We start from the raw sequence: 15801 nt of genomic DNA on the forward strand, positions 1-15801 counted from the left end.
AGCCCCTCCAGGTCCCTGCCAGTTACTTTAAAATCTAGCCTTCTGATTCAGACTCACTCTTACTTTCCAGGTTTGAATGCTTTAACCTCCACAGAAATACCACTCTCTGGTTTCAGGGAGAGTGGAACATCACATTCAGTTCTCCATCTAAACCCTCCAACACCCTGCCCACCCCTGGGCCGTAGATGAATCTCAGCCTGCAGAGAAGCAGGCTAGCTTCTCTCTACAGCTCCAGGGCTCTTGCTACTCTACTGGAAGTATTGGTTTTTGAACATTGCATTACCCCTGGTTCCTACACACTGCTTTCATGCTATTAATTCCAGTTTCTACTTTCCTACAAAGGCATGTCCATCTTGCAATCACTCCTTGAAGACACAGCTTAAATGTCTGTTAATCCTTTGGAAGACTAGCAGAACTCTGGGTTCCAGTAGGAGATACTCTGTGTCTTCTGCCTACCTCTACCCTGACATTTAACTTCACTTATTCACACCACCAGTTCCATGTGCCCACCTCATCCAAATGCAGTGAGTGCATGGTGTCCTAGCCATAGCTCACTGCAGGGTCCAGCACAACCAGCTATTACAGAAATACTGACACACACAGTGCAACAGCAGAGAACAGAGCTATCTTCCATAGTAGGGATTTTAGAGACCTGTCTGTTTGTTTCCCTGGTGTCTGGGAGTTTCTGTAGTTAGACTGTAAGTAAGTCCCCCTTTGATTTCTTATATGCTGCTATGTGTCTTGTAAGAAGAGCTTTGATGAAACACACACACACACACACACACACACACACACACACACACACACACCTACAATTGTTTGGGATCTGCACACTGTTGTTTTGCATTTTGCTACTTCTATTGACTTGCCACACTGATCAGTTCTCATCTGCTACCTTGCCACTTTCAGAACAACCTTGGAAGGAGGGTAAGAGGGTCTGAACTTCTTAGAGTATTAATTCTGAATGCTGTTGCCAGTGTTGTATGGTGTATGCAAACATGTAAACTGATGCATGCATAAACTCAGAAAACCGCACAATGGGACCTTCCTGGAATAGCTTAAAGTTAGGGTAAAACATGCTCATAAAATCAGAGACTTTGTACTTAAAAGAGATAATAAGACCACTTGATATACAGTTTTTGTTCCATAGGAGGAAAGGAGAGGTCAGCTGGCTCCTGAGTCTCACAGTAAATGATGGAAGTGCACTGGCAGCTCCTATGTTACTGGTCCCACGATCACATGTTTGCTTTCAACATGGATGTCTGAAATGGTGATGTGAGCTGTCTTACTCAACTTTCTACTTAGCTCCACAAACCCTAGCAATGAATTTAATGGCCCTTCTCAATTCCGAGCTTCATTTTGTTTTGTTTGCTTTAGGGAGCCTTTCTCTTAGACATCAGAATGAGAGAATGATGTCCATGGGTCCAGGAAGAACTAACGTTGTTTTTAAAGCTAGGGCATGTAAAGGATATGAGAAAGTGGTAGCTCAAGGGATCAGAATAGTGGCGTCAATTACAAGAGCCATCAAGTGTCTCCATCTTGCAACTTTGACAGTTACTAGTGTTTGATATCTGTGTGGTTGAAAGTGTTAAAAAATAAAGCTTTCACAATTTTTTTTCTTGATTTTAAATGAAAACTAAAGGAAAAGTTGTTCCAACAAAGACCATTGATTCTGTCAGCTTTTTGGAGAAAGCCAGAAAATGATATGACTAAGATGTATGTGTGCATTTCCACAGATCTAAGCTCAAAGTTTACATTTAATCATTCTTAGATAAGTAAGCTGTTTCTCTTGCCTATAATTTCATCTCCCTACATAAAAGGGCTACCTTTTACTCTGTAGAAATACCTTTTACTCCGTATTTATTTTAGTTGAGGAAGGAAAGGGGATGCATGTAAATTCCCAGCCCAGAGACTAGAGCTCTTAAAACACAAAGCAGTGGTGCAGGAGGGGCAGAGGTGTTCATTACAGTTCCACAAGGGCAGAGCAAATGATCTAATGACATGTCTTCTTTCTGAGCTCTCTTCATATCTGATGGATGCTTCCTAAGATTTCATACTCTGTTCTTAAGACGGTTAAAAATGAACTCACAAGTTGGTTGGGATTTGGGGTGGGGGGATAATTTATTCCTTACCAGAATAAAGCTAAGCTAAGCATGTTTCCAAAGTAAAATGCAGTGAACGATCACAAAGTCTGTCTAAGGCCATCCCATATCTCCTGGCTATGCAACACACAGCAGGTTCCCACATGTGAGCACAGGGCCAAAAGAGCCTTCTTCTCTTTCTTTCTCTTTCTCTTTCTCTTTTTCTCTTTCTCTTTCTCTTTCTCTCTCTTTCTCTTTCTTTCTCTTCCTCTTTCCTCTTTTTCTTTCCTTTTTTCTTTTTCTCTTCTCTTCTTTCCTCCTCCTCCTCCTCCTCCTCCTCCTCCTCCTCTTCCTCTTCCTTTCCCTTCTTCTTCTTCTTCTTCTTTGGAGATAGCATCTCAGGTCAATCAAGTTGACTTAAACTCACATTCCCTCTCTCTCTCCCTCCCTTCCTTCCACTCAGGTCAAAACAATGGAGCTGCTCAAGGACTCTGCATTTGAGACATTATGACACATTTGACCACTATAAGTTAAACTGGGAGTTGTGAGGCTCTATTTAGGGACAGATTCTGGTTGGAAAAAGCTGGTTTCTGGCATGTGTAATCCAGTCTACTGAGAACCATCTCTACAGAGTGAAAGATGGGGGTGGAGGCAGGTACTACATCCAAACCATCATAGAACATAAAATAGGAGCAGACAAGGTATCCAGGGAAGAACAGTAAAATGTGGGATGAAGGAAAGAGATGAGGAAGTCAATAACAGGAAAGTAAGGAGGTCTTTATAGTGCTGGCCCTGTAAAATGAGTTTAAAACTGTTCCAAAATTTAGGGGAAGAGAAAGAGCCAATTAGACTAAGATGTCAGTTTCAAGTTCAATCCTGATCTTAAGCAGAGTAATTTCAAGAGCATTCAGAATTGACTTCATGCCTTGGTTTCCACCAGCCTAAGCTTGGGCCGAATATTAAGTCTGCATATGGAAAGCCAAGTGGCTGTTGTTGCCAGGAGAGGGAAGTTTTGGGACAGGGACCTAGACAAAGATAGCATGTCAAGAACTAAATAGTCTGTGCATGTGTTGCATGCTCTGTGAGCATGCTCACTCCAGTAAATTGGTTTACATGAAACCAACAGGCCCATGGCTAGAGAAGCAGTCTGATTTGGAGTCTGATTTTCAAGGTAGGTGGTATTAATCTTGGTCATTTGGTTGCTGTAGAGTTGGGGACCACTCTGTAATATAGCAGCAGCACAGACAGACATTGCTCCCTCAGGATAAGGACATTCTTTCTGACGAGTAGTTTAGTAGTTTGAGTGTGTGTGTGTTGGGGGGTGTGGGGCAATCATACACACTATCACTGGATCTTTACAGTGCAGTCTCCAGAGAAACTAGCCACTGGGCGGGGCTCAGCTCCTCACAGATGGATGGGCCTTTGGTTGGACTCTCAAACCCTGAAACTATATGAAGCAGGCTGAGTTCTTCTTATGAAGTATTCGGGATGCAGCTACACAAAACCCTTGACATTTCACTCTCTTGCCCCATCAGGTCCATCTATCACTTGAAGAGTTCAATGGAAATTGTTTTCTCCCAACATTAAAAGTTATTTGGGAGCTTTTAAGACACGGCAAATATATTTCTGTAAGAGAAGTTTATTTGCTTGTTTAAGAGCCCTGCACTTTATATATAGAGCTGATATAAGCTGCAGCACAGGAGCCTCTAAAACGGTTTATATCCACAGTAAAATACATTTTTGTGATACTCATACAACAGCCCAGAGCCAAGGGCTCCGTGAACTCTGTTGCTCTCCCAGCCTGTGCAGCTATTTCTCATCTCCACTACATCTCAGGCTCCCCTACTTCCTAGCCTGGCTGCAGACACCTGCCTATTGGTTCCTTCAGGCTCTTCTGTCTAGGGTGTATGTCTGGATATGTTGCTTTAGGCAGTGATAGAGGGCCAGATGCCTAACCCTGACACACAGCCTTGGCTAATAGTCCTTCTGATTCACTCTAGTCTTCTCTGCTTGTAGATATAATTCTTCACCTTTCGTTCCTGGTACATATTCTACCAGATGGATACCCTTCTGAGAAAGGACAAGCCAGCTCTGGAATATTTCTACTAAAAAAAACCTCATTTACCTAAAAGATTACACTGGGCCTGAGCTATAGCTCCAGTGGTAGATCCCTTGTCTAGCATGGGCAAGGCAACCTTCACTACGGCAAAAACAGACCAACAGACAAATGACAAGACCACATGGTCCCTAATTGATACTTGCTACATTCTGGCTACATTAAGGGCAATGAGTCCAATTACAAGGCAGTATAATTAGAGAGTTAAAGAAACCAACAGCCCTGTCACTAGAAACCATCTAAATAAGACCACTACTTCTTAAACTCTGAGTCACCACCTGCACAAGGCCATCTAGCCAACATAGAAGTTGGGACTAGAGTGGCAATAGCAAAAGGTCCCTGAACACACAGTAGCCAAAAGTTAACTCAAAATCAAGCACACGATGGATCAGCAGTGTCTCTGGAAGCACCCACCTGTGCTGCATTGCGTGGCCTCACTGCACCTCACTGCAGCCTGCGCTCTGCAGTCACAGCACTGGCAGCAGAGAGTGCTGGCTTTGTGCTTCTGCTCAGGTCTGAGATTACCGCATGCTGTGAATCACGCTGTTGTCAGTGAGCTTACAGTTTTATGTTCATATGGAAACATAATGGCTTTCTTATAGAAAACAAGTATTTTTATTATCTTCCTACCATCATCTGTCACTATGTTAGCATCAGACAGTGTGTCTCTGGGTTATATTGCATTAGAATGTTTGGTTTTAAAATTTGCCATTTGGATGCTGACTTGAGTTTCATACAAATCACTAAATTTTAGCTTGAGCTTGATTTAGGACAGTTTCCAATCATTTCTGAAATGGACTTGTGGCATTTTGTACAATGTATATAGGTAAAGGGAATTTCTCAGCATTGATAATTATAAAATCAGTGTCAATCAACTCTGAAAAATGCTGAAGGTGCCATACCTCCTGCAGCTGCAAATTTGCTTTTGTCTTTAATAAATGGTAAAACTGTATTTATGCCAAAGAATTGTTTTAAGGTATATTTTATGATTTATTATGAATAAGTGTTTGATTCATATAGCTCTTTTATGCACCTATAGGGGTATACAAAACACCCAAAGCTTTGTGAACTTTCTCAGGTGACAATGGGGCTTGAGGAAAGTTTAGAACCTGCTGTGTATCAACCTCCAACTCAAAGGTTAGGAAATGTAGGGAGAGAACATTACTTCCTAAAAGGAAACAATAAGAGTGGGAGTCTTCTAGTTCTTGAAGTGAAGGGTTAAGGGGAGCGTGGCATCTAGCATGATCCTCCTCAATTTCACTCTTTCAGAGTCCAGAAGTCAGGCTGGACCCTTTGTGTAGAAGTTAAAAGAACCGAGCAAAGGAGAGTGAGCCTTTCAGGGATATGTCAGTTTCTCATCACTCTTGAACACCTGAACAAAGCGAGGCCTCCGTTTCCTGGGACCAGAGAAGGGACAGTTCTGCTGAAACTGCAGGGGTCAGGTCCCCTCCTTTGTTCCAGGTCTGATAGAGAAAGCGCCAGCACTGTGGTGGGCTTGGATCAGTGAGCCTCACACTCCAAGGCACAAGCAGCATTTGAATGACACCTCAGACAAGGCTACAGCTTCTTTGGTTGCCTCCTGTCTCACAGCAGCAAACTTCCTTCCCTGTAGGAGTAAGGATCCAGAGAAGGTACGAGAAAAGACAAAGTGTCAGGGACTTCAGAGGATGGCTCAAGGGGAGGTGAGGCCGGCAAGAAAGGATATGCACACTAACTGGCACACTTTGAAAGAAAAGAAGGAAACCCTGCAGTCTTCTAATTCCATAAAAAGTGAGCTTAAGCTGATGGTAAATAAAACTGACCTAAGATAAAAGACTAGGAGGCGACCAAGAAAGAGGAGAATGAGGAAGAGAAGATGATGGTGAGGAGTTGTAAAGAACAATAACTTTGTTATGATCCAGTTCCCCAATTGTGAAGCTACAGAAAGCTTCTGGGAGCCATAGAACTATCCAGGGAGTCTCTGGAATGGAAGTATCCACTCTCACCAAATCCCTATGAGTGTCTAACACAGAGGACAGCACACTGGTACAGCGCCAAAGCAAGTTTCAAAAATCAGCTAAAGATAATCACCTTCAGAGCTTGTCCCTAAAGAATAGCACACATTCCACTGCTCCTCACATGAGAATGAGATCCTTCCAAGGCTACACCATAGTAACTGAAGGTGAAACTTTGAGAAAAGTAACATTTTCCTATATAACACATTCTGCAAAGCAGTGTAAAACCACAGGTTTAAGGTTGAGAGAGAGGGAGGGAGGGAAAGAGAAGGAAAAAGGAGCTAGATAAAGATAGGGGAGGGAAGGGAGGGAAAAAGGGGGAAGAGGAAGGGAGCATGCCAGGGGAGAAGCAGCTCCTCTGTGGAAGGTAACAAATACTACAGACGTGCTCTTCTCATTAATAAACAGTAAAGCACAAAGAACACGCAAACTCACTTGAGCAAGTGGCAGAAATAAATCATTGAAGGCATTGTTTTCTTATTTTTCTGAAAACAGAAACCTAAATGGAACTGACCGAGCTTCATGTGGACATATCAGTTCTCTCACCAGAAACAGACTCCACATTTTCCGAAGACCCTTACAACAAGCATGGGATTGGAAGGAACTTTTGAGACAATCAATCCAACATTCCTGCTTTAAAAGATAAAGATACTTATGCTGGGGTATCAGTCACTTGTTGCTGGTTGTTGAGCAGAGGAGTTTTAACCCAAACCTCCCAATAACCAAGCCAGGCACCTTTCTGTTACACAATGTGACTCTGAAATCAGCAGGACTGGGATAAGGAACTCCGGCCTACAAAGAGCCCGGGAAGGGCTCTTTGTGTGTCCTAGACCACACAGTCTAGGACAGTCTGACAGCGGTTTGTCAGGTGGTCATTTTTAATACAAGGTCACAGACCCAACTAACCCAATCCTCCCATTCTTACATGTACTAAAGGAATGTTAAAATGTTGTGTGAACTCAATACAAGTTAATTCTTCATCAGCTTCTAAACATAACAGGGCCTTAACCAGGCTTCCTAAGTCCCCAGCGCCAGTGAAGCCGTAGCTTTATAAATACCATGGCGAACAAGAAATGCTGTCTTGTCACATCCAAGCCAGATAACAGCTGGACTTTAAAAATAAAATTTTGAAGACATTTGCCTTTTATATTTCTAATTTCTGTTTGCCTTGCTTATGGTTTTGTCATTTGATTTTGATGAGTGGTTAATACACGTGCACAGCTGCCTTTTAGGGTGACCTTTTCCCCATTGCCTCCATGCCCAGAGTGGGAAGCAGGCCTTCAAGCTTCTTCTAAGAAATAGCATCGTTCTCATGGTTGGCAGGCACAGTCCTGGGAAGCACATCCAGGCAGGGCCTGTCTTCTGACTGACTTACTGTTGTACTTAAGAAGCCTCACAGGAGGGATGAGACATACAAGAAGGACACAGCCTTTTGAGATGGCTGTTCCACAGTGGGAGGGTACTCGGACATGACCGTGCATTGATGGAAGGAAGTGATCCCCCAAGCTGGAGGCATAGCTCACCTTTCAGCTCAGCCTATTTAAAGAGTTTGGCCTCTGGGTACTTGGTAGAGGACCAAGAAGTCTTAAAGTCCTGCTCTCAGTGATAAGCGACCACTTGTATGCACAGCTTTAACTTTGAACTTTGTATTCCCTCACTAGAACATACGCTCTAGCTGCTGAAGGGCAGCACTGTTTTAACTTCCCATGATTTACCCAGGGCCTAGTTCAGAGGACTGGCACACTACAGGCACTCAAGAAGTGTTGGCTGATTTGCGCCTGTTTGCTTTGTTGAACCATGGGCTTGTGGCTGCGTAAATCCACTTGGTTGCTGTTACCTTGGCACTCCAGCCCTTTTCTAATCTTCATGCTGAGGGGAGTATGAAGCAGAGTAGAGAGACTACTATGAGTACCTGCTAACTATCCTGACTTTAACTGTAACTCCAGCAGGATTTGCAATCAGCGCAGGCTTGAACAGATGCCAGGAACTAGCCTGGAGTCAGCAGAAGGCTGCTCCCCATCCCAGAAGTCCTCACAAAGGCACTGCACTGCTGTCCATATTAGTTCAGGTAACTCGACTCCATTCATGAACTCACAGTCCCCCAGAGGCACATGAGGTCTCAATGGCAACTCTAGGCAAGCTTCTGAAGGGAGGTTTTCACACGCTCCGTAAGCTACAGCCTGTCTACTGTTACACTCATCAGCATGCTGCTCCGTGTGATGGAGTAACATGAGAACTGATGTATGGCATGACCAGCTATATTTAGGGGAGAGGAAATGGGCCATACTGAGGAAGGTCACAAGAAGTTTGTTCAGAAAACTGAAGACATTACAATTCTCCGACTATACAGAGGTATAGTCTGAAAGCCAGAACCTGAACCTTCCATCCAGTTTTAGTTCTATCATTACTGGCATTGAACCTATAGCAAATTATTTAAAATTTTTAGCCTCAGTATTTTAATCTGTAAAATGGGGAAAAATAATACTAGCTAGGTGTTATGGAATATAGATAGTATTTGGGAGGCTGAGGCAGTAAAATATAATAATAATAATAATAATAACAATAATAACTTCCTCAAAGAGTATCTAACAATTATATGAGAAAAGGCTGTAAAAACAACAGATGGCATATAAAAACAAAACATATTTGAATATAGACAATGTGCATACTGAGTGGAATTTCCACAACCCTTCTATAGATTTTTCTCTGCTGTTAAGGTTTTTATCTTTTTATAATGGCCGATAGTTCCATTCACACAATCACATCAAATTGATTAGCAGCATTACTGAGAGGCAACTCACTATATTTATAGCTAATACATAGTTAAGAAATCAAATGAAAGTGCTGGCAGAGCAAGGGTCAGATGATAGCTCCACAACTCCTGGTCCACAGCCAAACAGACCTTAGGAAACGCCCCTCCTCCCCCGAGTGCTGGAGGTGGTCTAGCTCACTTTATAAAGCCAACGACTTAGGCACTCTACAATAGAACTTCCCAGGGACACCAAGATGGGCCTGATCTAAAACACTTCTTTACAGACCACCATGCCAACTTCCATGTCTGTGTTGGTCAACCTGTGAACCATGCCAACCATTTGGCTGGCTAGACAGAAGCATCTGAGCCCTTGCCAGTGAAGCCTGCTATCTGTATGCCTATGGCAGTGTCTGTGTACCTTTGAAACAGACTCGTCATAGAGGAGAGCAGGGAGAGTCCTGGGTTTTTTGTTGTTGTTGTTTGGTTGTTTGTTTGGTTGGTTGTTTTTGAGACAGGGTTTCTCTGTATAGCTCTGGCTGTCCTGGAACTCATTCTGTAGACAGGCTGGCCTCAAACTCAGAAATCCGCCTGCCTCTGCCTCCCAAGTGCTGGGATTAAAGGCTTGCACCACCACCGCTGGCTGAGAGTCCTGGTTTTTAAGTCCTTTAATCCCTCACTTCCTGCTCATCTTCCTTTTCCTTGTCCTCTTTTCTTCTCCTGTCTCTTTACTTCCTCTGTGTTGCTTTCTCCCCTGCCCCCTCTCTATCACACAAGCACATAAATTCATGCATATACCATTCAGAGTTTATGTTGACCCTTTGCACCTAGGACCACCTTCAAGAATTAGTATCTCCAACTAACACAGAAACCATGCTTTCTGGAAGCTCTGAAGCCTTGCTCCTGTCAGACACCACCCATCTCTCAGTGTTCATACCTGGGACTTCCAAGCTGCCTGGGGAGGGCCAGTTCAGCTGCTGCTAAGAACTATATTTGTGTGCTTTTAAGGGATCAGGGTCCTAGAAGAAACCCTGTCAGTACACAGGGAACTAGCGAGACTTTTCCCCTCAAGCTTAAAAAAGGATGTTCACTAGGATCTGAGATGGGTAAAGGATCCTGTTACTCTTACGAGAGCAAATTAATCTTCCCTGACTGGTGGGATGGATTCTGCCAAAGAAACAGCTAACGGGAAAGCCAGTACCCACTCTGATGACACAGTAAATAACCAGGCCACACTGCTGGCAAAGTGCTGACCTAACCTATAAATTGTACCCAGCCTCTGGGGAATGATTTTTGCTGACGGGTGCTTGGTGCCTTTAAAACAAACAAACAGGAAGGAATGAGGATGGGCATCGAGAGAGCTGCAGGTAGACATCTTCAGAGAGAGGCTGCTTTCTCTAACAGACACTGAACAGGCTTCAACTATGGCTAGTGCACAGGTCCGAAGCTGGGTCTTTCCTTAAGCAGTCATTCGGTGTCTGCTGAATCTATCAGTTGGTCCCTAGTGGTTTGACTGTGCCTAGGAATTACTTGGTCTAGATTTTTTTAAAAAAGTGGTCTTCTCTACAAAGAAGAAGACTTTTTTAAAATTATGTTTCTTATTTTTCTTAACAAGAATCCAGTGAAGTAGGTGATACACAGAGATCTGGTTAAGGAAATATAGAAGGATTTTTCACTAAAACTTTAAAATAACATCTTGAGGTACTTGGACTGCTTGTGTTCAGTAATAGAGAATCCAGCAGTATCTCAGAGCACTCAACTATAATACACACTGAAGACCAACGTTTCATTTTTTCCTAGAAAATCCAAATAGTGACGCCCAAGGATGGTCATAAGGATCCCATGTCTACCTGACTCACCTTCATAAATGTACAGATCAGCAGAGACATAACCTAGGGAAAAGCCACTCACCCTCTGCATCCTCCGGTCGAGTGAGATCGATGACACCTGGGCCCAGTTTTCCATCTTCACTTGACTTTCCTGTTAATTGGGGACCCAGGTTCTCAAAGCGGGTTCTTTCCTAGGAGAAAGAATAGTCAGAGGCCTGTTTTAGTTTTGAGTCTCAGTAGCTGCTTATTTCCTTCCAGTTTCTCTCTTGCTTAATGGGCACAGTGTGGCTTTAGAAACATCACGTCTGACCCATACAGGCTCTGAGATGGCTAAAGGCTGAATGTGTTACTGATGACCTGGGTGATCTAGGAGTCTAGAAGGAAAGGGAAGGCTGGAGCGTGCCAGAGATGTTCTGCTTGTCCTGTCCCTTCTGTTGGGTTGGCTTCTGGAATCTACAAGAAATGCAATGGAGAGAGGGGCCAGCTGTGCAAAAACTTCAGAATGTTCTTAGAACCTACTGCTCAGCTGAACGGTAGACAGCCTTTCCATCTAGAGACCATGATTTTGATCAGTAAATCCTGATAAAGTACAAATTAGAACTCTGTGTACCAGGATTTGAATGTGTCAAAGCTGCTAGAGTAGACATTGGCACTGTTCCTTTGCTTGGAGCAAGTCTTTCAACTGTGAGTTCCTAGAACTGAGGAGTGCATGACTCCTACCTAGTAAAAAACAAAAAAAAATAAAACCCACAAAACAAACAAACAAACAAAACCAGGAAGCAACCCCCCTGCTTCTACAGGAAAGAACCCAAAGGTGGTTACTGTTTATCCATTCCTATAAGAGCAGGAGTTTGGGGTAACACAATGGAAGAGGCCCTGCCCCTCTCAGATCAGTGGCGGGGCTCACTGGTCATCCTAAATGTAGTGGGATGATCTGTACAAACCGAGCACAACAACCCTATTCTCACCTCCTTCTCCATGCTTAGCCTCTAGACTCAGACTTGGCTTTGTGTTATCCTTAAGAATGAATGAAGCCTTGTTGTTCAATACTATGAAAGCATATTAAATGTCATGTTGGCTTGAATGTATAGACATGAAATAGCAGCTTGCAGCTCTAGGAATGGTTTCTGCATGTTAGACTAATGCATTATGCAGCAGTGGAGTGCTGACTGCTGCTCCGTCTATTGTTCAATGACCTAGTTTTGCATCCAGCATGTTCGGCATCTGATGGAAACATGCCTACTGTTCTGTTCTGTTAGATGTTTAGAAACTTGGAAATATTCTGAAGGAGCAAACATACAATTACTTGATAGAGGATATGCCTCATTTGTACAGCCTCACTGCGTTTGTGCTTTCTAATACGATTATTTTTGAATATCATTATATTTCTATAATTAATTCCCATCAGTCAAATTGTTGCAGTAAATCTTCCAGTTCTCCTTCATCAGAGACCGCGTTGAAATCTTCATTGGAAGAAAAGAGAGCATAAGCCCTACTTTAATCTAGCACTGTTTCTGGGAAAGGTTTGCAATAAAACACAATGACCTAGCCATCGTTTCTCCAAATGCATAATATCAACTCACTAGCTTCAACAGCAGCATGTGGGGAAACCTCTCAACTATGACATGTGACATGTATAAAAGACAGACTGAAAGTCAGATCCGAAGGGAATGTGGCTCCCCAGTACCTTCTCGAGTGAAAGCATGGCTGCAGGGGAACAAACTAAGCCAGATGCAGTGCACAACACAGAGCCTCCACAGCCATGAGCTGTGCCTGAGCTTCACACGTGGTCAGGGAAGGACAGCTGCTGACCATCAGCCCACTTCTTCTATTTTTAAGTAGTACTTTGGGTCGTGGTGATGTAAAGAGAAAGAGTCAAAGGGAAAAGCACTGGAAAGCCATCTCAGAGCTGTGTTGCACTGCTGGCATATTTGCATGTGAATGTGCCTGTGATGGACCCAGAGTCCTCCCTTCTTCTCTGAAGAACAACCTTCCACTGCATTTTCAAGACTGGTAGAGGTGGGACAACTTTCTCTAAAACCCACCTATCAATATGCATATTCCAGGGACCTTTCTTGTTATTCATTCTCTTTGATTTTCCTAGAAAATATTCTCAGTTAAAAAAAAAAAAGTTCCTGAAAGAGTATCAGTATTTTGACAGAGAAGGAGAAGAGGGGAGATTACATGCCATGCTTTGTAAAAGCCCCAAGACAACAAAGCTTACATGGTGATAATGTCTTTTCTTTCCTAAAAGTGAAGTGTGCTTGCAATGCAGTAGTATCAGCTTGTTTTTAATCATAACAAAAACACATCTAGGACGTTCCACAACACATTCACAGTGGCTTTGAAGTCAGACAATTTTTCTGACTTCATTGAAAAAAAATCTTCTGCAAAGACTCTTTCCCTGTAAAATATCAATATTTTGACAGACTAGAAGACAAGGAAGAGCGTCCAATGAAATACTGGTTAAATAGGCAGAAAATAAATCAATGATAAAAAGTGTTAGGGGCAGTGGGTTGCATTTTCAATTTGATAATATTAAGCACTGTGTTTGAGATTAAAGCAGGGGCCTGCAAAGCCAAGCCCTTTCATATAAATTTCTACTCAGTCTCCCAGAAGATTTCCTTCTTTTCTTCAAAGAATAGCTCAGAATATTTATTTGCCAGCAAGAACCCTAAGACAGGAGGGCCCGACAGTTAGGTCTGTGCAGCTGAGCTCAGCATAGATTTACCAGCATGCTGACCATGAGCCTCTTACACACGGGACGTGGATATAGACATGGGAAGAGTATGGAGATGCTTCAGTGTAAGAAGTCATGTCTCTGTCTGATAAACACCAATGGGCTTGTGCCTATATGGAACATAGACAATGGAGTGCATGTCCTTACATGTGTATGTGCCAAACCCATACATATGTACAGAGCTTCAAAGTAGGATAATATAGAGATATAAGTAAAATTCTTCAGGGTAAGCTTAAGCCCATGCCCCACTCTTGAAATCTCCCTGGTCTTTATATTGATAATAGAATGTACATTCTCCATGCTGCTCCATGAGCAGGCACTCAGTTATGTATTGTCAGTCCCAAACATGCAGGCAATGTGAAAGTTACTGGAAAAAAAATTATAAGTCAGCTCTGCTCTGTTGTAGGGACTGTTGGTTCTCTAAGTGCTTTGGAATTATGATGTATGAGGTAGATGCTGCATATTAAATAAAGATATTTAAATGATAAAGCCCCCATTAGTAAGAGCTGATGAATGTAAAATGTTATAAGCCACAAGATGGTAGCATCCGTCATCTCCATGTGTTATCAGAGTCAATGAGGAGGAGGCCTCAGTGCTGACAGACAGACTCTGATTATTAGCCCTTATTTCCAGAGTCACTGAACAAACCACTCAGCTCCTCTGGCATTATTTTTAACTTTGCATTAAATTAGCAACTTTTCCCTACCTACCATGACAAGATTGATCAGTTACATCTCGGCATCAGTGGAGAGAGAATGAGTTTGGGGGTAAATAAAAGACCAGGGGTTTGTTCTAGTTTAGGCAAGGAAGTCTGCGGCCTCTTCCTGGCAACAAACATGAGACTATGATCTGGGGAGGCACAGGGATGAAACAGCAAGCACACAATAATGGCTTTTCTTTGCACTTAGATAAAAGCTGAATTTTTGATGGGCACAGTATATTTTAATAAAATTTTATATACTGTGTTTTATACACTTATTGGCTATTCCATAATAATGTGTGTGCTCACAGTAAAATTGCTCTTAAATTTATGTGTGTTATTTATATGTTCCCACGTAACAATGCTTTTTGTTGTAAAAAATATTCTGTTTATTAATGTAACTTTACAACCACTGCATCCAAGATCCGTGGTAAATTAATGACATTTTTATTATTTTATAGTGTCATTAAATTTTTACTGATCACTCCATCAAACAGAGGCAGTAAAGGCCATAATGTAAACTGGGACACTTAGATCAGGCAGCAGGAAGACATTCCATGGAGTCTAAGAAAACTGCTGGCAATAAATGATATTTATACCATCTTTAAGCATGTGAGACTACTTGGATAAGTTTGGCAAAACCGTTTCAGTAGTAGAGTGGATGGTGTACTTAAATAACAGTTTGCTTGCCAAAGAGACAAGCCACTTTCAAACCATATGCAGGATGACGGATTGTAGCTGTCCCCAGAAAAACCAACATATGAAATGTAACTCTGTGCCTCACCTTCCCTCTGGGTCACCAAGGGTGACCACCCTGTACTGTGCCTCCAGCCCTTTCAAGGCAGTCCTTTCCCTACAATCTGGAGGGAAAATGGCAAATGCTCAAAGAGCCTTTGTTAGTCACTTTACAAATGGATACATTTTATCCTAGACCTGTCTAGACAATGGTGCCATGTACTTTACTCTGATGGTCTAAAAGAGAGGCACTTTACCTACCTTTATTCAAAAGCCCATTTGTACAGATTGTCTGAGTATGGTGTCACAAAGCAAACAGCTAAGGGTTAGGGTGTTATTACCTATAGTAGTTTTAAAAGGTAAAAAATAATTATCTTGGGTTATTTTTACATGTAAAATACTCGATAATTAGGTTGTGCTCAACACCAACTTTCTTAAATAAACTTAAATGTGTGTTATTTAACTAATTGCCAAATATTCTACATATATATATATATATATATATATATAATAGTAAATAGAAAATTCTATGCCCATATAACTGTGGAATTAGTAGCACCAGTCTCTTGCATGGGGAATCTGATATGATTCTTTTTTATGTAAATAAGAATTTTGTTGTTACATAGCCAAATGAGTATTTAAATATTTAAAACATTTTAAAACCTTTCAGATTTGCAATAAAGGTTAACACCACAGCTCATCAATCATTTTGCGCCTTCCCAAAACACAGATATTGCAGTATTCTAAGATACTGTCTACCCTTGAAGTTCCAGCTATGTGTAGTTATTGAGCACTTAATGACGTCTTTCTGTCTTCATCCCAGTTCCAAGCTTCAATCTCTTCTAGACATTTGATTT

At 42.1% G+C, this 15801-nt stretch overlaps 1 protein-coding gene across 20 annotated transcripts in view; it reads right to left on the reverse strand.

Annotated features, from left to right (window-relative positions):
* Sox6 (SRY-box transcription factor 6) overlaps positions 1–15801 on the reverse strand; it is a 618663-nt gene that overhangs the window by 30143 nt on the left and 572719 nt on the right. For all 20 annotated transcript variants that reach the window (XM_031387977.1, XM_031387981.1, XM_031387985.1 and 17 more), the window contains one exon: positions 10852–10960. In XM_031387977.1, coding sequence (XP_031243837.1) covers positions 10852–10960 — 109 coding nt within the window. The remainder of the gene's footprint in view (positions 1–10851; positions 10961–15801) is intronic.

This window comes from Mastomys coucha, unplaced genomic scaffold, assembly GCF_008632895.1.
Source record: "Mastomys coucha isolate ucsf_1 unplaced genomic scaffold, UCSF_Mcou_1 pScaffold21, whole genome shotgun sequence".
Lineage (NCBI taxonomy): Eukaryota > Metazoa > Chordata > Mammalia > Rodentia > Muridae > Mastomys > Mastomys coucha.